Source organism: Microtus oregoni, unplaced genomic scaffold, assembly GCF_018167655.1.
Source record: "Microtus oregoni isolate MIOR12 unplaced genomic scaffold, Mior012 000032F_ref0000030, whole genome shotgun sequence".
Lineage (NCBI taxonomy): Eukaryota > Metazoa > Chordata > Mammalia > Rodentia > Cricetidae > Microtus > Microtus oregoni.
Window position 1 is genome coordinate 24085017 of NW_024543091.1, and position 21243 is coordinate 24106259.

Below are 21243 nucleotides of genomic sequence, written 5' to 3' on the forward strand. Positions count from 1 at the left end.
CATCCTTCAGTTTGGTGAGGGGCAGTGAGTGCCCCTCCCTCGCCTCCCACCTCTCCCCTCACTGCCCCCGCCCGCACGCGTGCACGCGCGACTGAGCAGAGGGGCCGCTGGTCCGGGTTTCAGGACCCTGTCGGGCAGGGAAAGCTGCGAGGTAGCTGAAAGCAGGAGAACCTGGGTGCCGGCCGGAAAGCCTGGATTTGGCTATGGCATTGCTGTGTGGTCTTGGGCAAGTCACTTTCCGTCTCTGGGTCTCAATTCCTTCTCAATCTGAAAACAACAGGATTGTGTTCCTGGCAGTCGGGGCTTTCCTGAGGTTTCGATTTTCCCTTTTTCCTCCCTTAGCCCCCCCGGGTGCTTTGTTTCAGCGCAGACACGGGTCTGAATAACAAAAGAGGCCAGTCCAAGGGAAGAATGAGCTTGGACTCCCCACTGCCAAGTAACCCCCTCGCACCCCACACGTTGCGCCCCGCTGGGCGGGCCTGAACTGAGGTAGAGGCGCTAAAAATGGCTCATCTGCTCTCTGCTCTCTCTATTTCGCAGGAGCGGCGGCATGGAGACTCTCACTACTCAGCTGGGGCCGGGGCGCGAGGGCAGCTCTTCTCCCAACTCCAAGCAAGAGTTGCAGCCCTATTCAGGATCCAGCGCTCTGAAACCCAACCAGGTGGGCGAGACGTCGCTGTATGGAGTGCCTATCGTGTCGCTGGTCATTGACGGGCAGGAGCGCCTGTGCCTAGCCCAGATCTCCAACACCCTGCTCAAAAACTACAGCTACAATGAAATCCACAACCGCCGCGTGGCTCTGGGCATCACGTGCGTGCAGTGCACGCCGGTGCAGCTGGAGATCCTGCGTCGGGCCGGGGCCATGCCCATCTCCTCTCGCCGCTGTGGCATGATCACAAAACGAGAGGCCGAACGCTTGTGCAAATCATTTCTGGGTGAACACAAGCCACCCAAACTGCCCGAGAACTTCGCCTTCGACGTGGTACACGAGTGCGCGTGGGGTTCTCGGGGCAGCTTCATTCCTGCTCGTTACAACAGCTCTCGCGCCAAGTGCATCAAGTGCGGTTACTGCAGCATGTATTTCTCACCCAACAAGTTCATCTTCCATTCGCACCGCACACCCGACGCCAAGTACACTCAGCCCGACGCCGCCAACTTCAACTCGTGGCGTCGGCACCTCAAACTCAGTGACAAGTCGGCCACCGACGAACTGAGCCACGCTTGGGAGGACGTCAAGGCTATGTTTAATGGCGGAACGCGCAAGAGGACCTTCTCGCTGCAAGGAGGTGGCGGAGGTGGCGCTAATAGCGGGTCCGGTGGTACAGGGAAGGGCGGCGCTGGTGGCGGTGGCGGTAGCGGTCCAGGGTGCGGCGCGGAGATGGCCCCAGGCCCACCGCCTCACAAAAGTCTCCGCTGCGGTGAGGATGAGGTGACTGGGCCTCCGGGACCACCTCCACCGCATCCGCAGCGTGCACTAGGCCTGGCGGCGGCAGCTAGTGGCCCTACAGGACCTGGAGGGCCTGGAGGCAGCGCGGGAGTTCGCAGCTACCCGGTGATTCCAGTGCCCAGCAAAGGCTTTGGCCTCTTGCAGAAACTGCCCCCGCCTCTTTTCCCACATCCTTACGGTTTTCCCACAGCCTTCGGCCTATGTCCCAAAAAGGACGACCCAGTGTTGGTCACCGGAGAACCCAAAGGCGGCCCTGGCACCGGGAGCGGTGGGGGCGCCGGCTCTGCCGGGGGTGCCGGTGGTCCGGGGGCTGGCCACTTGCCCCCGGGAGCAGGGCCCGGCCCTGGCGGCGGCACTATGTTCTGGGGACATCAACCTTCCGGCGCAGCCAAGGACGCAGCGGCGGTAGCTGCAGCAGCGGCCGCCGCCACTGTGTACCCGACGTTTCCCATGTTCTGGCCAGCTGCCGGGAGCCTCCCGGTGCCGCCTTACCCGGCCGCACAGAGCCAAGCCAAGGCGGTAGCGGCCGCGGTGGCTGCTGCTGCTGCTGCGGCGGCGGCAGCGGCTGGCGGTGGCGGCCCGGAGTCTTTGGACGGTGCCGAGCCAGCCAAGGAGGGCAGCCTCGGTACGGAGGAGCGTTGCCCGAGCGCTCTATCCCGCGGGCCCCTGGATGAGGATGGCGCGGACGAGGCGCTGCCTCCGACCTTGGCTCCCTTGCCCCCTCCGCCACCGCCACCCGCCCGCAAAAGCTCCTACGTGTCTGCCTTCCGACCTGTGGTCAAGGACGCGGAGAGCATCGCTAAACTCTACGGCAGCGCGCGCGAGGCATATGGCTCCGGGCCTGCTCGTGGGCCAGTGCCGGGCACAGGGACTGGAGGAGGTTACGCGAGCCCGGACTTTCTGAGCGAGGGCAGCTCCAGCTATCATTCCGCCTCTCCCGACGTGGACACCGCGGACGAACCTGAGGTGGACGTAGAGTCCAACCGCTTCCCCGACGAGGAGGGCCCCCAGGATGACACCGAGCCCAGCGCACCCAGCACGGGAGGTGGCCCAGACGGCGACCAGTCCGCTGGGCCCCCATCTGTCACATCCTCAGGCGCAGACGGTCCCACAGACTCTCCTGATGGCGATAGCCCTCGTCCTCGCCGCCGCCTTGGGCCACCGCCCCCTGGCAGAACCGCATTCGGGGACCTGGTGGCCGATGATGTGGTGCGGAGAACTGAGAGGAGCCCACCAAGCGGTGGCTATGAGCTACGAGAGCCTTGCGGGCCCCTGGCAGGCCCCGCGGTGGCCAAGGTGAGCCAGGCTTCCCACGGGTGGCGCCTCCTCCCTTACTCCGTTCTGTCTGTGCACAGAAGCCCGGGCCAAATGTGGGAACTGGGATTTTGTTCTGCTCAGGCGTTGGAGCAGCAGGTCCCAACTGCTCTTTCAGCCCCACCTTAGGGCTGTGGAAGTAGGCACTCTGGGACCCCCGGGTTGCGGGATTCGGAAAATCCGGGGGAGGGAGCAGGCCTGAGAAACAGCGAAGGCATTTTGTTTTCGTTGATGGAGTGGGGAGGAGATTTGCAGAGGCCGCTAGGCACCCAGAATGGCAAACAAGAGAGGTCTGAAGGAAGAATAGAAGAGAAAGGGACCCAAAACTAGAAAAAGGCTCCCTGGAGGCCAGGCCCAAAGTGTGCCTGCATGAACGAGGATGACACCCAAGGAACACCAGAAAATAGGGAGAGAAGAGAGCAGTCTCATGACAAGAAGTCTCTAGAATCCTCCATCCTCCTAACTAGCAGTTTTCAGAGTCTATTCCATCTTGGGCCTAAGGAACTCCACAGCTCTTGGCTGGAAAGCCTAGACTCGCGGGCTCTCTGATTGGCAGGGAAGTGACCGGAGAGTGAACTGTGACTAGGCCGGAAGGGTTGGCTGTTTTGAAAGTAGATGCGTACACCTGTACATTGACATTGAGTTTATTAAAACAGGAATTGTTGACTGTGTGAGAAAGGCGTCGTTTATGCAGGGAACGACCTAGGGAGGGAAAGTAGCTTAAAAAAAAAAAGCGAGCACTGAACGTGGGTGGATTTGAACAGCCTGAAGCGTGAGAGCCGCTTTGTGTTTCAAGCCATTTGCTGGCGCGTACCAAAGATTATCCCAAATCAACTACGATGTGTCACCGCTGCCCTGGGCGCCCAGGTCTACAGAACCCACCAACTTCTGCCACCCCCTCGGCCTTCCATTTGGCCCCTGGGCACAGTTGTCCCCCTAATCGCCTGTCATTTTCGGCCGCCGCAGGTCTATGCGCCTGAGAGGGACGAACACGTGAAGAGTGCAGCTGCGGCGGCGGCGCTGGGTCCCACGGCCTCGTACCTTTGCACCCCGGAGGCCCACGGTAATGCCTCCCGAGGCCTCTGGCCCTTGTGATCTAGGGAGCACAACCAGAACCCAGGGCCAAGTCGGGCCTTTCGAGGAAGGGAGGGAATGAGGGGAAGGGGCCCGGCGGGCTTGGGGACGTAAAGAGAGAAAGAGGGGGGAAAGAAGAACAATAGAAGAAAAAGGAAACTGTGGACTCCCAATGCTCTGGGTTTGGTTAGTTAACAACAATCACGACCCATCCTCCTCACTTCCACCTGCGCACACACTCCAGCATACCTCCTCCGAGATTTAAACCTTTCAAAAAACTACGCCTGGAAGGCATCTCCTTCAGGTCCTTCATTTATCCAGAAACGCGCTCAGCCTTAGACTGCGTGGTGGAGAGGCCTGATCTGGGCGCAGGGTGAGGGCTAGTGGCTGCGTGCTTGTGTACCCCAGAAGCTCAGGCGTAGCTGCGGCCCCCCTTCAAGGAGCAACCCTGCATTTGCATTTGGGACTCGGTAGTTAGCGGAGGAAGAGCAGGTGTGGGGGGAGGGGACAACAGAAATTCAAGCAGGCCTCTGCAGCCTGGTGCCGGACAAAGTCCCCCTAAACCACCAGTACCCGAAAGGTCGCCCTTGGAATGCGCTCTCCTCTGGAGTCGCGCAGACAAACCCGGCAGCTACGCGCTCTCCCGGTGCCCCAGTATCTGCGCGCGCAATGTAGGTCGCTCGTCTCTGGTGGGCTCAGCTGCTTGTCTTGATCTTTTCCTGGGGGCCAGGGGCTAGGGCGGGGGCGTGAAGCTGGGATGGAGCAGACCTTTTGCGGGGGGAGGGGGTGCAGAGCACAAAGCCTCAGGGCGCGCGCCTGGGCGCACAGCCGGGAACCAGAGGCGGCCACACATTTTTAATTAGGGCTTGGGCGCCCCAACCGAGGCCGTTCTGTAGTATCCGGGTCACAGTTTCTTTGCCTCTCCTTGAGACTCAGTCTGCCTTTTAGAGCAAGACAAGGAAGACAATCACTCGACGACAGCCGACGACTTGGAAACTAGGAAATCCTTTTCAGACCAAAGGAGTGTCTCCCAGCCAAGCCCTGCAAACACAGATCGAGGTGAGCCCCAACAGACCTCGCCTGCACCCGTGGCCTCGAGCTGAGATCCAACTCATCCGGGTCACCACAGGCTTGGAGGAAGGTTTTCATTGTAAGCAAATGATGCCATTAGAGAGATAGTTAATGTCGTGGGGGAGATGCAGACCGACTTTCAGGACCTGTTTCTCTCTAGTGGGCTTTCTGAGAAAGGGGAGGGGGCCCTACCGAAAGGAAAGGGAAGAGGGACCACCTCAGTCACCTAGAATAGATCAAAGGGTGCTTCCTGCCGGGGCTCATCTTCCAGAATCCACTTTCCTTCTCCCCAGATTAGTGTCTTGGAAGGTATTCAGGTCTGGCAGAGGTCCTTAATTTGACAGAATTCCCAGAACCCCTCTTACTTGCCCTTGTATCCTAGGTGATGATGGGCTGGCTTTGGATGTCACAGGAACTCAGCTGGTGGAGAAAGATATTGAAAACCTGGCCAGAGGTGAGGTTCAGTCTGGGAAATGAAACTATGAGGTGCTTGAAGTGGATGGGTCCTTAGAGGAGAGGGCCTGTACTCTTGTAGTGGGTGTGTGCCCAAGGTTCCACTGGGGGAGAGGGCATGCGTCCATCTCATCCAGCAGAAAGGATAACCCTCTGGGTACACGGCACAGAGGTACACTTGAGAGTAGAGAGAGTTTATTGGAAGTTTGGGTTCTTACAGGCCAGTCTTGAAGGGCCGAGGGAAAAAGAAGAATGGGCCTTGATTCTCAGAACTGGTGACAATTTGTTTCTCTCTCTAACCCCATGAAAACCCAGAACTTTTTCTGAAGAACAAGATGGTGGGCGGGTATTTATTTCAGGAACGTGTCAAAGGCTACTTCTCCCTCTGGGATCAATGCATAACCCTTCACAACAAAATGTAGCTGGAGCTCATTTGCAGAGCAGGACGCCCCTCCTGCTTTAGTCTCACAGAGGAAGATGGCATAAGCCACAGAGGACAGTGGCTCTGAATCCCACTCAGGACCTTACTTACATGGCTGTGTTGCAAAGGAGCCTTCCCATGGGAGGATCTAGATACTTGTGGCCTCCTGTTGGGGGCAGCTTGTCCTCCCGCTTCCCAGAACAGGCTTCTGGGGATATTGAACTGAGCCTTCCCCACACCGGCCAATGGAAGGTCTTAGAAATTGCACATGGGGTTGTGGGGGGGGGGTGGCAGTAGTCCTCCTCCCCTCTTAGTTGCAGATTTTACAGGATATGCCCCAACTTGAAAGCCCTGGTCTTTTATCTGGTTGTTCAGCACATGGATTTGGGGGTCTAAGTACCCCCTTGAAATTTGTAAACAAACTTTCTGTATACCTCTTTTTCTCTAGGAAGGCTGTCCTTGGATCTGATCAGATTCTCCCTGATATATCTTTAAAGGGGAGAGTAGAAGTCTCATTTGAAATGGGGAATCATGTTTTGTGGGTCTTCTTCTGAGGTTGGAGAGTTAGGAGCAACTTAAAGCAGATGTCAGCCTCCAGTTGTTTCTTGGAACCATGGTCCAGAAATGCAAAATAGTTTCTACCTTCTTGTATTTGAATATCCTGAGACTATTCCCTAGGCCCCCAGCTTCCATCAAAGTCTTGGAGTTCAAGTGAAAAGTAAAAGACAAAGTGCTCAGGGGTCAGGACCTTTGGCCAGGGCAGAACCTTGGGCCCGTGGGTCCCCTGGATTTCCTCAGTCTCCCCTTTACCTCTCTCCCAACCCTTCACAGAAGAATTGCAGAAATTGCTTCTGGAGCAAATGGAGCTTCGAAAGAAGCTGGAGCGGGAATTCCAGAGTCTCAAAGGTACTTCTTTCCTTTCCCGCCCCACAACACCACTTCCTGAACTTTCGGGAACTGGGTGCAGACAGCGGAGGCCACTGGCCCCGGGGGAGAAAAGAACTCCAGTCTCCAGTGTTTCCAGCGAAGGGAAGGACTGGGGGGGGGGGGGGGGGTAGGGGTAAGGACGGGAGGGAGCGGGAAGTGGAGCTGGGAGAGGAGGCTGTGCTTAACAGCTCTCACTTAATCAATTTGCACAGATAATTTTCAGGATCAAATGAAGAGGGAATTGGCTTATCGGGAAGAAATGGTGCAACAGCTGCAGATTGTCAGAGGTAAGACGGGAGTCAGGTGAGCGAGCGCGCGCAGTAACCGCCTCTCGTCTGGCAGGAGCCGCAATGTTGGCTCAGTCATTTGGATTTAAATTGAAGGTAATTTAACAATTATTTTTTTTATTTAATATCCTTTGTATAGTCTGATTAGCCTCAGAATGGCAAGCGAGCCCAGCGAACGGCTTGCAGGCATCATTACGTGGAGTGATTGAACTTCTTAGCGCGGCAATTTCCATGGTTTCTAAATTAAAAATCGAGGCGTAAAATTACCTGGGAAGTAATGCCTAAGTTTGCTTTAATTTTGGTTAGATCCGTCTGCCTTTAAGCGCCATCCCAGGCCATTTCCTCCCCCACTCCCAGCCTGCAGTTTGAAGTGTTAGTGTACCCCTCCCCAGTTTCCGGAGTTAGTTCTGCCGGGGAGAGGCTGTGACCCTGGCCACGACCTCAGCCAACTGGCTGGAGGACCGCCTGTGTTTCCTCAAAGTACTTCTGTGTCTTCCAGATACCTTGTGTAACGAACTGGACCAGGAGAGGAAGGCGCGCTATGCCATCCAGCAGAAATTAAAAGGTGTGAACCCAGAAACAAAGATGAATGAGTGTGTGTGTATGGGGGGGGGGGGTTTGGATGGATGGATGGATGGATGGATGGGTGGGTGGATGGGTGGATGGATGGGTGGGTGGGTGGGTGGGTGGATGGGTGGATGGATAGATGGGTGGGTGGATGAGTAGATGGGTGGGTGGATGGGTGGGTGGGTGGATGGGTGGGTGGATGGATGGGTGGGTGGGTGGATGGGTGGATGGATAGATGGGTGGGTGGATGAGTAGATGGGTGGATGAATGGGTGGATGGGTGGGTGGGTGGGCTTGTAAGAAAGGAGGCCCGGGCCCTCATGGACCAGAAGGGAACTGGGAACTGAATGAAATGAGGGGAAATTTTCGTACTGTAAGGTAAGAAGAAAGGGTCCCTTGAGCTCTGGGCATCTGAAAATTTGCTTTCTGGTCCAAACCTGGCCTTAGACAATTAGATCTCTTTGTGCCTCCGTTTCCCCTTCTGTAAAATGGGACTAATGGACCTTAGAAATGGTTCTGATTGGCCCAGGTCTCACTCTTGCCTCCCTGCCTCCCTTCTGCTCCACTGGGAATTCCTGTGCCCAAAGGGCTGAATGGGGCCTGCGCGGGAGGGGGGTGGGGGGAAGGAAGAAGGGGGGTAACTGGTGCACCTCGAGGCCCAGTGAGGCCAGCGAGGCAGCCAACGTGGTTGGTGCAACTCTCTCTCCAGAAGCTCACGACGCCCTCCACCACTTCTCCTGCAAGATGCTGACACCCCGGCACTGCACTGGCAACTGTTCCTTCAAGCCCCCGCTGTTGCCCTAGCGCAGGCCTGGCCGCGCCCACGCGCCCTCAAGCCATGCTGCTCCCTTCTGTAAATACCCCCAGCTACCGTGACGGCCCAGAGCGAGGAACAAGCCATTAGGACCTGACCGTTGTAAATACAGCCGCCCGCCCGCCGGTCCCCACTCGGGCTCGGCTCGGTTTCCCACTGTAAATACTGCCTCGCCCCTCCTTTGAACTCCAGGGCATCAGACCTCAAGTGGTAAACTGGAACTACCGGGGGAAAGAAACGGGAGAGGGGAAACCTCTTCCACACACACTCCACTCCGGCCTGAGTAGGTCCTGGGACCCGGATTGTGAATATAATGTAGTATCTTCGCTGGCTGCAGCCGCGCGCTCCCCGTCCCGTCCACTTCTGAAACTCTTGTTCCTAACGACAACGTGGCTATGTGCAATGGATATAAACGGACTGTGAGTCTCTTGGTTCAGTATTAGGTTCACTTTATTTATGCTGTAAGCTATTTTACTTCCCCTGGACCCCTTTCCAGTCCTCATTTTGCATTCATTCCTCTTTGGATTTTGCTTTGTGTTTTTTTGTTGTTGTGTAACGTAACAGCACTTTAAAAGGGCGACAACTGACTCACGAGATGGCGACCATCTTGAGCCTATTTGGGGAGACCTGTATCCGTGACTTTTGTTTTTAATAAAAAGAAAAAAAAATTGTCACTCTTCGGGGCTACGGAGTTGGGAGTGTGCTCAGGTGGTGGGGGAGGAGGGAGAGGGGCCGGTGAGGACGCAAGAGCGAGGCGTGCTCAAGGTTACAGTGGTGGTGCTCTCTCCGGGCTCCTGACTTCTCTGCAAACCCACCTAGACACACCCAGTTTACCCCCACAGGCCTCTGGAGTAGGACCCTGGGCCTCTGGGCTTTAGTTGCGGAAGAAAACTGCTGCCTGGCCCCTTGGACAAGTGGTCCCTTCTTTCCCAAGCTTTGCTAGTACAGCCGGAAAGGTTTTTTTCTTCTTCTTCTCCTTTAGATTCCTGTATATGAAGTCACCTGCGGGGGTTGGGGTATACTCATCAAGGGAGTCTTCTAGGCTGCCAGGCTGCTAGGAATCTCGGGTTCAGTCGGAAAATCCCTGCTTGCTGGTGCGGGCCCCACAGACCTGACCCGGGAGCGCTGACAGGGTAGGGGTGAGGAGTGAAGGCCGTAGATTAGATCTTGGCGGGACAGATATGAAAAAGACAGAGTTTTTTGTTTTGTTTTGTTTTGTTTTTTTTTTTTGGTTTTTTGAGACAGGGTTTCTCTGTGGTTTTGGAGCCTGTCCTGGAACTAGCTCTTGTAGACCAGGCTGGTCTCGAACTCACAAAGATCTGCCTGCCTCTGCCTCCCAAGTGCTGGGATTAAAGGCGTGCGCCACCACCGCCCGGCTCAGAGAGAGTTTTTGAGGTCGCTGCCACAGACAGATGCCCTGCCACTGGCCTGTCGCTATCTGGAAGGAGGGAGCTCTGTCCTACTGGATTTGTGCAGCTGGAGGACCCCAATGAAAAAAGGAGAGGCCTGCTGACCACAGGTGCAAAGGCCTGGACACGCCCTCCCCCCACCCCCGCCCCAGACTGTGGCCCCGGAGTGTGAAGTCTCACCTGCAGGAAACATACCCCTCCCCCAAGCAGTATGGAGGATAAAATGGAGAAAGCGGGTTCTCTTACGAATTTTTTTAGCCCAGACTGGATTTCATGCCCTCCTCTGGCTTGAAAAGACCCTGCGTTGTGCCCTTTATTATTTTTTTTTCCAGGGCCTCGTTTTCCAGTCTCCATTAAATGATATTCGTTTGTGCCCTGAGGCTCAAGGAAGCGCTCCAAGAAGGAAGTCCATCTGCAGGCCGCTGCCAGGATCATCTCCTCCAAGACCCAGCTCTCATTCTAGCACCCCAGGCTAGCTACAAGCACTGTCTGGGGGATCTTGGAGGTGAAGTCGGGTCCCGAAGTTCCAGGGATTGTTTTGGGCTCTGAGCCCTAGCTGCTCACACTAGGGAGCTTCACTCTTGAGGTGCAGGCTAGCTAGGACAGTCTGGGCGGTGGGGAAAAGAAGCAGCTGCTGAGCCCCAAGCTCAGACGAGCCAGGCCAGTCCCTGTGTTGGGGCTGCAAACCTTCAAGCCTGGGGTACTGTCAGGGCCGGATCAGGATCAGCGGAGAATGAGGTGAAAGTGAGGGCGGCGAGGGCTCCAGGCAACCTGTGAGGCTCCACCTTATTACTCCCTCTCTGGGACCCTCCAGGGGCCTTGAATAGTTCACCTAAGGGTGAGGTGAAGAGGGCATGCTTACCAGCCCTTTCTCGTCTGGAGCTGCACCCATCTTGAAAGTGAGATCTACAGAGAAAGCGATTTGCATTCCCACGGTGCGCCAAGGACAAGACCCTACAGTTCCCGCAGGCTTGCAGGTTGCTCGTGCGCGTTTCCCACGGCCCAAACGCAGAGTTGGAAGCCGCGCTATCTTTTTCGATAAAATGGGCAGGGCAGTTACCGCCTAAGCAGGAAGGTCCTTGGTTACACACCAACAAAGAAGACTGGCGAACATACTTTTCTCGCCTTTCCCTCCAAACTTTCCCAAAGCGGAGAAAAGTATACAGGGACCTGGGGTTGGCCAAAAGGGGAGCCTCGGGTGGTATGGAGCCTCTGAGGATTCCACGTGTAGGTGGATCCGACCTATAAAGTTTTATCGCACAAAAAATAAAAATAAACACACACACACACACACACACACACACACACACACACACACAAATGGAAACCCTCCTGGGCTCCACATCACTCGAAATGGCTTGTTCCCCCTCAAAATGTTAATAACCAAACGATTGGTATGGATGTAATTATCAATAATTATACGAATTATTGCTGATTGCGGGGCTCGTAGCTACTTTAATTAGCTTACCAGATTCTAATTAAGTTAAATGAAACATTAATAGAGAAAATATGCTTTAAAAAACACCCAGGATTTTTAATGTCTATTTCTCGCCACAATGTTGCCACCTTGTGACGAAATATAGGCATTACAGCCAGTGCGCAGGGCCCAGGCTCGGACTCCTTTGCTTTGCAGAGAAAGTGTGGGCTTGCAAATTAAGGGAGACTGGGCACAGAATATCTCACAGGAGATTTCTTCCGGGTGTTTGGCATGCTACCTATGTTTCTCCGAGTTATCTACAAGACTCTGGCGCTGGAATGCAGGTCTGGAGGTAAGGAGCCATGTAAGCGTGTCCCACCTCCCCACAGCTTTCGCCAGAGGATTCCATTCCTTCTGAGAGCAGTGTGGGACAGATTGCCTTTCTCCACCAGTGTGGCAAACCCTGCAGGAGAGGCTGTGCAGATAGTTTATCTTCTGCTCTTGAGACACCAGTACATTGTATCCCACCTCTGCTTCCTCTGCCAATGGGTTCCTCACCTCCTTGGTCACAGGGAACTTCTGTGTTCTCCTCTTCTCGCCTCCACAACTGAGGTCATACCTTGTCCTTCCTTGCCACCTCCAAGGGTACACCACAGACACAGAAGTGCCCACGTGGAATAACCACGTGAAAGGGTAGTGTATCTGGGTGTTGGAACCGTCAGAGGGAAGGAGTCCCCAGGTGCTTCTGGACAACAGGCACTGAGAAGCAATTATGCTCATTTGCATAAGGTTAATTAAACCCAAGCTTGCTGCTCACAGAGAAGATCCTTTACCAATAGGATTAGTGTTGGGGTAGGGTATTCCATTTATTGTCAACCCAGAAAAGGAAGACCTCCCTCCTGTCCCAATTGTGTCTCAAAGACACCACCCCATCCATGCATTCCCAGCTACCCTGCCCTACGGTGTAACCTTGATCCTTTGCCTATATGTAACTGCTCCCCCAGAATCCAGATCACCAGTAGAAGCAACACTGAATTGCACACTCTCTCTATGTTTCCGTTCTTCTAAACAGCCTCATCTGCCCCTGCCCAGCCAGAGGAGCCACAGTGTGTACTGAGAGCATAGGTTCTGTAACCGTGTTCACTGTTTCCACTGCTTCTCTTTGTTCACTTGGGATCTGTCGTTGGAACTCTGTGGGTTTCTGCTTCATCCAGAACATAACTCATACAACTGGTTTGTGCATGTAGTAAAGCCTGGAGAACCGTCCTGGAAAATGAAAGCCCGTGGCCTTCCACACCGCCAGGGTCCAGGAAAAGAGACAAACCAGTGCTCCCTCCAGCCCGACCTTCTGGACTTTCTGGAGACACCTGAAAGCAGCCACCAAGGCCCGGTTGGACTGATATCCTAAGTTATCATCATTGGTTGGCTACAGGTGGCCAACGGGGCAATGGATTGACTCAAGGTCTTTGAGCAAGTTAGAGCAGAGCCAGGAAAGACAGCCAGGACTTTAGATTTTTTTTTTTTCTAGCCCTAAGGAGTGCATGCCCCAACAGAACGACGAGTCCTGTCATGAAGAATGAGGGATTGCCTTGGAGCAGTTGGGTTCCTATACCATTTCCAGTCCAACATAAAGATCCTGCCAGTCTTTACTATAGGAGAAAGAATCGTCCTCCGTCCTCCAGTCTGTTCATAGAGGAAGACCGGGAGCCGAGATGTAAGGAGTCCCCACAAATTCGCCGCTGTGATCAGGAAAGGGTCATGTCACCTGCAGAGAAGAAAACATTAATAGTTACCAGTGAACGCTGCTCCTTAGCTTGTGGCGGCCTGAGGAGTCCACCCAGTCCGCCCGGTCTTCCGAGGCCAGGAGCCACTGGTGTCCCAGGGACTGCAGAGCCCACGCGCGGGCTCGGGAACCAGCGAAGCACAGACACCATTTTCCTTTGTGGGGAAGAATTGGACATTTTAGAAAGCATTGAGTAAGTCAGCCCAGGAAACTTGAACTTGGGGAGGGCAGTCCCTCCTCCTTGCCCTTGTTCATTAGGGTTTCTGTCTTATTCGTTAGTTATTTGGCAGGTTATTTGGCGAAGACCAGGAAATTCTACTTTCGCAGTCAGTGTATCTTCAAAGGCATCGGGCCTAGTTTTCAAACCCTTGCTAGTCTTGCCCAGGGGCCTCCACGTCATTGCAGTTTGTCACCCCAAGAGAACTGTTTTGGCAAACCATTCCTTAAGGGGTTAGTGAGGAAGGAAGCAGAGGCCAGCTGGAGCCAGGTGTGGAAGTGCACATCTGTAATCCCAGCAGCGGGGAGGTGGCGGCAGGAAGATCCAGTTTGAGTTGAGGTCATCTTAGACCGCATAGCAAATTCGAGGCCAGGGCGGGATGAGGGAGACCTATCTCAAAAATAAAATAAATCACAAACTGCAGCCGAAGCCCATGGATAAGGCACACAGCAGATATGGGTCTGTCTAGGTCCTTCTTATTTCTCTCTTAGGGACTATCGCTCCATTGAACGAAGCAAAAGGTAAAACATGGGAGGAACGTGTTGGGGATGTTGTGGACATGAAACTTAAAAACAAGAAAATATGGAACGCTTCACGAATTTGCGTGTCATCCTTGCGCAGGGGCCATGCTAATCTTCTCTGTATCGTTCCAATTTTAGTATATGTGCTGCCGAAGCGAGCACAAATCCAGCATCTACTCAGGAAGTATATAAGGGCAAAATTCTCATAACTTTTACACTGACGGTGAGAATTCTGTATCATGTTTGTGAATCTAATATCGCTACAAATTAATACCGTCTTAATTCTATATTTTACGTTTGTAATTTTTAGTTCAGATTTAGAGTAAATTCAATTATGTCCTCAGCTTCTTTTGTACATTGTTTATGCAAATGAGGGGACGATGGGAAATAGACCCGTTCCGGCCCGAACTGTGCGCGGCCCCGCAGTCACAGTCCGCCACGTGACTCTCGCTGTGCACGCGCCTGGCCGCGCGGGGCTGGCGCCGGGGTCTCTCAGCTGCGGCGCGGGACACCGAGGTATCCTGGGGAAAAGACGCCGAGGTTGGGAGTGGCTCATCAAGCGAGCCTCGCCTCTGAGACGGCGGCCCACGGTGGCCTGCTCCGGGTGTATAGGGCCATGAGCCGTCTTTGCCTCAGTTTCCCCCGGGCTTGTCGAAAACAGCGCCCTACCATTGGAGCCGAGGGAAAGAGAGGCGTCCTCTACGGAGCCCCGACTTTTCCGAGTGTGGCCGGCGGCTGGCACTGGTTGGGGGAGGCGCACGCTCTGACTCCTGTTTACTAAGGGCCTGGCACTTTAATGAGTATGGTTCCCCCCAGTTTGCAAGATAGGAAATCGAGGCTCTGGTGGGTTAAACCAAGTGAAAGCAGTGGAGATTCGGACGCCGGCCCAGTTCGGAGAACGGTCTTGTGTCGTGCACAGTAGGACGCTGAAGGAAGAGCCCACCCCACCGCTCCCGGTTAGACTTTACCCCCAAGCTTAGCCTACTCTTCCTCCCTTCTTCGCTCAGACAAACCCGGAGCGGGAACGTGTCGCCACCCGCTCTTTAAGGGGAGAGAGTGAGCCGGAGCTCGGGAGCCAGCAAGGACAAGACGGGACTGAGTTAAGAGATTGTCGAGGTGTGGACGTCACTGAGTGATGGCCCCTGGGGTGGGCGGCCACAGAGGGAGGCGACCTTTGAACAATGACTCGATACACAGGCAGCCCCGAGAGGACAGGGACAGAGACTCCCAGGCAAAAATCACCGGAGTCACTTCCACTCACCAGAGCCAGTACCACAAGGGAGCCACCGGCGAGGCTTTAGAGAGTGCTCCGCCTGCGTGCTGTTAGACAGACAGAAGGACCCTTCTGTCCGTCCGCGGTGGCAGAGCGGCGCCAGGCCTGGGTTTTGGAGCTGAGTCCTCCCCCTCCCTACCTGTTTTCAAGGAGATGGAAATCAGGTGCACGCTGCCCAGCTTCTCACGTGACCTCTCTCTAAATAAGCAGTAAGCAACTGCAAAACTCGGAATGCTAATAATGGCCTTTATTGAGTGAAAAGAGCTAATTTGGGCAATAATGTTTCCCTCCGATTTGCAAAAGGGAATTGCAAATAACCACCAGTAATAGCATTGATGGGAGATGATGCTAAACTTCAATCAGCATCCACGTTTGTTATTCACGTATTTAGAAGAGGAGCCTTTCCGACACAGTGACTGCGCACACGTGTCACGATGACAGGTACAGCCCGTGGGTTCATAACTGCCTTATTGTGCAAGACAGCAGGAGACAGACCTGGTTCTTGCTCACCGTTCCTGGCTATTTTAAGCCGGAGCGGTCTGTTTGATTTGCTGTGTGTTGTCTTTTTCTGGTTCTGAAGCAGAGGAATCTTCCGGGTTCTAGTTCCACCCTTTCTGGCTCTAGTCCTGTTTTAGCTTCTGTTGACTGCTAACGTCTTGTTCTGCCCTGACGTGCTGCGCTTGTATAACTGAAGGGCTTTCCGGAGAGAATACAATTAGCAAGATGCAAAAATGCCAAGATGGCTCAGGGGGTAATCAGGCTGATGACCTACCTGAGTTTGATCCCTAGGACCCACCTGATGGAACGAGAGAACTGACTCACAAGTTGGTCTCCAACCTCAAGTTGGCCTCTGACCTCCACACACAGGTGCCACGGCACTCACCCAAACGCACACATACACAAAATAAGAGGGGATAAAATTTTAAATTTCAACATTATTTCTGTGTCCTGCCTTACAAGGGGTACAAACATCCTGGTCATCCCGGAAGTGTGACAGCCTCAGAAGGTTCTACAGTGGTAACTGCAGACCTAGCTCTCAGGCCTGCTGAGAACAGTGCTCCCCTCAGCCCGAAGGGCCCACCATGGAAGAAGGTGGAGGATACTACTGTGATTTCTGACTAAAGCTTCCTTTAGAGGCAGGGAGGTAGAAGGTAATTCAGCCACAGGGCACCACCACGCCTGAAGCGATGAATGTTTGCCTCCTGGAACTGAATGATAGCTGTGCTGGGACTGGTGAAGGGCTGGATCATTTAACAGGAGAGAAGGTTGTTCTACCAGTTTGGCGTCCTTGGCTTCCTGGAACCACATAACTTTTATTGCAGATCATGGAGCCTGCAATCAAAGATGCAATAAAGGACGCTGCCCACTGTGTGGTGATGTACCCAGATACCTTCAGCAAAGACCAAACAGTGGGGCTACCCAGTCACGGACATCAACGCTCCAAAACTGTAGGCTGTATAAACCTTTCTTCTACAGATTCCCAGCTTTGGGTGCTTTGTTTTAGCATCAGAAAACAGACTAAGATAATGGGTCAATGGAGGAGATAGAATGGATACGGAATGAGGTTGGAGGAGAGATCTCATGAAAGGGACCCCTTAAGGGAAGAGCCAAGTAGATCATGACTTCCCAGGAAGTCCCAGTTCCCCAAGACAGAGGCACTAAAGCAGAGGAGTGTAGGTGCTACCGAGGACTGGCTCTGACCAGCCATCTCTGAGCTGAGGTGGCAGCGGAGCTCCTGTAACCTTTAGGGTCATTGGCTTCTCTCCACTCTGCAGACCTGATGGGACCTGACTGTCTTCCCTGGGTGTCTTGTGCCACAGAAAGGCAAGAGATAAGGTATGGTAACTTGGTTCTGTTGGGGGTAGGGCTTCCCACCACTTGTGTGAGAGAATGCAAACCAGGTTTGATTTTTGTTCTGTTTTTGTTGAGACAGGGTATCTCAGTGTAACAATCCTGGCTGTTCTGGAGCTTGCTCTGTAGACCAGGCTAGCCTCCAACCACAGAGCCCCTCCTTCCTCTGCCTCCCAAGTGCTGGGATTAGAGAGGTACACCACCACATCTAATGTTATTATTAGATTTTAATTATTTAGTGTATAAAGATCACCCCCAGTTACATAAGACCCTGTCTCAAATGTCAGGAAAAAACGGTGTGTGGTAGGGAGCTGGGGAGGTTATTGAGCTACGTACTTGTTGTGTAAGACCGTCATCCGCATTTAAGCCCTGGAAACCGCATGGTAGAGGGAGAGAAATGACCCCCAGGATTGTCCTCTGATTCCACATGTGTGCTATGGAGCATGCACACACCCCCATCATATATACATAATGATAATAAATGTTTTTTAAAAAAAAAGGAGGAGAAACTGAATCTGAGGGCAGACCCGCTAGCCTCTCTGCCTGAGTCGGCATGTCTGTCTCATTTGCAGGGCATGAAGAAACATGGCGTGTACCTTCAGGTCTTGGCTCCCTGGACTCCGATGTCACTCACCCCTTAGGCCTCACTGACAGTGGCTGGTACACAGGGGGAAACTGCCTCCTATAAGTCCCAGAGCCCCTCTGCTGACTCTGGATCACCCTGAAGCAAGCCTTTCCCAGGTGCCAGGCTGCTAACATCTCTTCTAGGGTGGAAGACATAATTCTTGCCCTTGCTGTGCAGGGCTCAGGGAGGGGACAGATGAGAAAGAGCACTGGAAACTCCAGGGAGGTCTGGGCCCTCTCCCAGGGAACCACTCCCCTTACCTGGTGAGGAGGTCCTTGCCCCCATCCCCCATCAGGGAAGACTCGAAAAACCAGAAAATGAGAGTACCGAGATGAACCATCACATCGCGTTAATATTTTCACACCACTTAACTCTCATTAAAATGTACTTTGCTGAATTTAATATGTGATTTCAAATGACACAACATATTAAGTGCTTAATATACTAGAAATTATGAAACTATTATAGTCGATGCCATATGAAATAATTAGAGTGAATTAAACTTTAGCAGCCGAGTGAAGGCAAGGCTTCAACTTCTAAGGTCTGCAAGTCGCTCAAGCCACCGCTGTAATCCCTCAAATAGATGTCCAGAAAGTAGGCTCTTTAAATAAAAACTGAGTTTCATGTGTACTTACACCACAAGGTCTTCTGGGCTTTGGGGACATGGAAACTGAATGCATTGGGCAGGAGGTAAGGGGCGCTGGAACCCACTTTCCCACCCAGGAACGAGCTTTACTTGGCTTTGCCCCACTGGCATAGCTTGAGTGGCATATGATATCAAGATGCATAGGTTTCTTTACGTCAGATCAACCTACTGCCGAGTTAAAAATAGCAACACGCCTACTCACCTTGCATCTGTCCCAACTGTTTCCTGTGCAGCTGATCGCTCAGCCGCATGGCACATCTGTGGTATAAGCCGCCATTTTCTGCTGAAGGAGTTCGCTTCAGCTTTGGTCCGATCCACCGTGCTGATCTATACTAGTGTATGAGCACATGCACTTGGGTGTGTGTGCACCACAGTCTGGGGTGTGTGCACGTGCACGTGTGCACGCGTGTGTGATGTGTGCATGTATGTGGAAGTCAAAGGATGTCCTCAATTGCTCGCCACAGCATTTTTTAAATAAATTTTTTAAGTAAAATATTTACTTGAGACAGAATATAAACACAGGTTTCTATATAAACAGAGGTTTCTCTACCAAACTCTGTCCTGTAGCCACTTCTTTTTTTATTATTTGTTTCTATTGAGCTATACATTTTTTTCCACTCCCTTTCCTTCCTCACCTATTCCTCTCTACTCTACCCCGTGTGACTCCCCCCCCCCCCCCCATGCTCCCAGGATACTCAGGAGGTCTTGTCTCTTTCTCCTTCCTATGTAGATCCATGTATGTCTCTCTTAGGGTCCCCTTTGTTGTCTAGGTTCTCTGGGGTTGTGGACTGTAGGCTTCTCCACGTCTTTTTAAAAAAGCTTTTTATTTATGAGTATGAATGTGTGTCTGTGTGGGCATATGCACGTGTGATCAGGTGCTCTCAGAAGCAAGCAGAGGGCCTTGAACCCTGGAGCTGGGGTTATTGTGAGCTACCCGGCCTGGATACTGGGAACTGAACTCTGGCCTCTGCAAGAGCAGTACTTACTCTTAGCTGCTAAGCCATCTCTTGGGCCCCTCCACTTTATTCATTTAAGGCAGGGTCTCTCGCTGAACTGATTTGGCAAGACTAGCCGTCCAGCAAGCCCCTGGAATCCTTCTGCCTGCATCTCCTCCACAGTGGGATTCCAGGCACACTCTGCCTTCCCCGAGTTTTTTACAGGGGTGCTAGAAATTGAACAGCAAGCTCTCTACTCATCTTCCCATCCCTGAACATCCCTGATTTTAATCCTGTGGCCAATGACCGCGGTGTCAGGACCCCTCCTGCCTTAGAGAACATCCCTGCCTCAACCTTTTTATTTTCTTACATTTGCTTATTTATTCACTTATTTATTTATGTGCCTGTGGAGGTCAGAGGTCCCCTGGCAACAGTCAGTTCTTACCTTCTACTTGCCACGCGGGCTCAGTGGCAAGCGCCTTTATCTGCAGAACCATTTTGCTAGCCCTGCTGCAACATTTTTGAGGATTCACGTAGATTTACTATCCTGCCTTTATCTGCAGAACCATTTTGCTAGCCCTGCTGCAACATTTTTGAGGATTCACGTAGATTTACTATCCTACACATCTTCCCTGGATAAATGGATTAATCTTTGAAGAATCCCTGTAGATAGGTCTAGAATAACAGAACAGATAGATGGATAAACAGCATGATAAAAGGAACGGCTAAGAGGTAACCATGAAGGATAAGGAAATAGGAGGGGGCTGGGCAGTGGTGGTGCACGCCTTTAACTCCAGCACTCGGAGAGGCAGAGGCAGGTGGATCTCTGTGAGTTTGAGACCAGCCTAATCTACAAAGTGAGTTCCAGGACAGCTAGAACTACACAGAGAAACCCTGTTTCAAAAAATAAAACCAAAAGAAAGAAAATAGGAGGGGTCTGGGTATGTGGCTCAATTGATGGAGTGCTTGCCTAACTTGCACACCCCCCCCCACCCCACACATGTGCATTCTGGCATGTTCAACTTTGTGAAAAGACCATTAGCAGAAACAAGTGTGGTGGTACATACCTGTAATGTCAGCACCCGGGAGGATGAAGCTGGAGGATCTCTGAGCATCACAGTGAGATCCTTGCTCCTATGTAAAGAAAAATTAGGTGTTTGGGATCTGGCTCTGTTGGTAGAAAGCTTATCTAGCATGCATGAAGCCCTCTGTCCAATCCCAGCCCTGGGTGTGATGGTGCATACCTGTAATCCCAGCACTCCAGAGGAGGAGGCAGGAGGGTCAGAAGTTTAGGGTCAGCTGGGAGGTGGTGGCACACGCCTTTAATCGCAGCACTCTGGAGGCAGAAGCAAGCTGGATCTCTGAGTCTGAGGCCTGCCTGGTCTACGGAGTGAGTTCTTGGACAGCTAGGGTTATGCAGAGAAACCCTGGCTTGGAACTCCCCTCTCCCCCAAAAAAGCTGAAGAAGTTCAGGTCATCTTTGACACACAGTGAGTCTGGGGCCATAGTGGAATACATACCTGAGCCACTTTCTCAAATAGAAAAAAAGGCAGATTAAATAACTCAAACATCAAAAAACAAAGTCAAGCCCCTGAAGCTTCCAAACCCCCAAAGTAAAGGCAATGACAATCTTCCTTAGCTCTGCTTTCCAGGGTTAAGAGTTTGATATTATGGCCACATAGCTTTTCGGTATGGTTTTGGCATGTTATTATGATGGCCAGTCAAGATCCTATGAAGCCAGGTTGCTTTGAACAATTCCTGGCATGAAGAAGCAGCCTCCTCCCTGACTTCTTCTGCGCATGCTCCTCCTGCAGCCTTCTGGTGGCACTTGCTGGTTAAGGCAGCTTTGTGTCCAAGATCAGATGATGTTCTCACCCTTGAAGAACAAACTGGTTGTGGGAGAAAGTTGGGTACACCTCATTCTTTGTTAAGATATGTTGTTTTTGTTAAGATATGTTTATTATTATTATCGTTATCATTATTATTGTTGTATATATGTGTATGCATACATGATGATGTGTGGGCTGTGTCGCAGCACCAGGTCAGACCACAACAGTCAAATCTCTCTTTCATCCTTCCATGGGTCCCAGGGATCAAACCCAGGGTGCCAAGCTTAAGATGCAGTGAGCACCATTACCGGCTAAGCCATCTTGCTGGCCCCTACTTAAGATATTTTAATTGATATATAATAA

General features: G+C 52.6%; 1 protein-coding gene and 1 non-coding gene across 3 annotated transcripts in view; one reads left to right on the top strand and one right to left on the bottom strand.

The window, feature by feature from the left end:
• Skor1 (SKI family transcriptional corepressor 1) overlaps window positions 1-8956 on the top strand; it is a 57537-nt gene extending 48581 nt beyond the window's left edge. For both annotated transcript variants that reach the window (XM_041679388.1, XM_041679389.1), the window contains 8 exons: window positions 541-2743; window positions 3728-3824; window positions 4784-4894; window positions 5289-5360; window positions 6612-6686; window positions 6920-6994; window positions 7494-7559; window positions 8270-8956. In XM_041679388.1, the coding sequence (XP_041535322.1) occupies window positions 551-2743; window positions 3728-3824; window positions 4784-4894; window positions 5289-5360; window positions 6612-6686; window positions 6920-6994; window positions 7494-7559; window positions 8270-8364 (2784 nt within the window). In that variant the 5' untranslated portion in view covers window positions 541-550 and the 3' untranslated portion in view covers window positions 8365-8956. The remainder of the gene's footprint in view (window positions 1-540; window positions 2744-3727; window positions 3825-4783; window positions 4895-5288; window positions 5361-6611; window positions 6687-6919; window positions 6995-7493; window positions 7560-8269) is intronic.
• Window positions 8957-13776: 4820 nt separating this feature from the next.
• On the bottom strand, window positions 13777-13883 carry LOC121466252. The gene has a single exon (XR_005976735.1). It is a non-coding gene; the product is annotated as a U6 spliceosomal RNA (small nuclear RNA).
• Between the last annotated feature and the right edge of the window lie 7360 nt (window positions 13884-21243).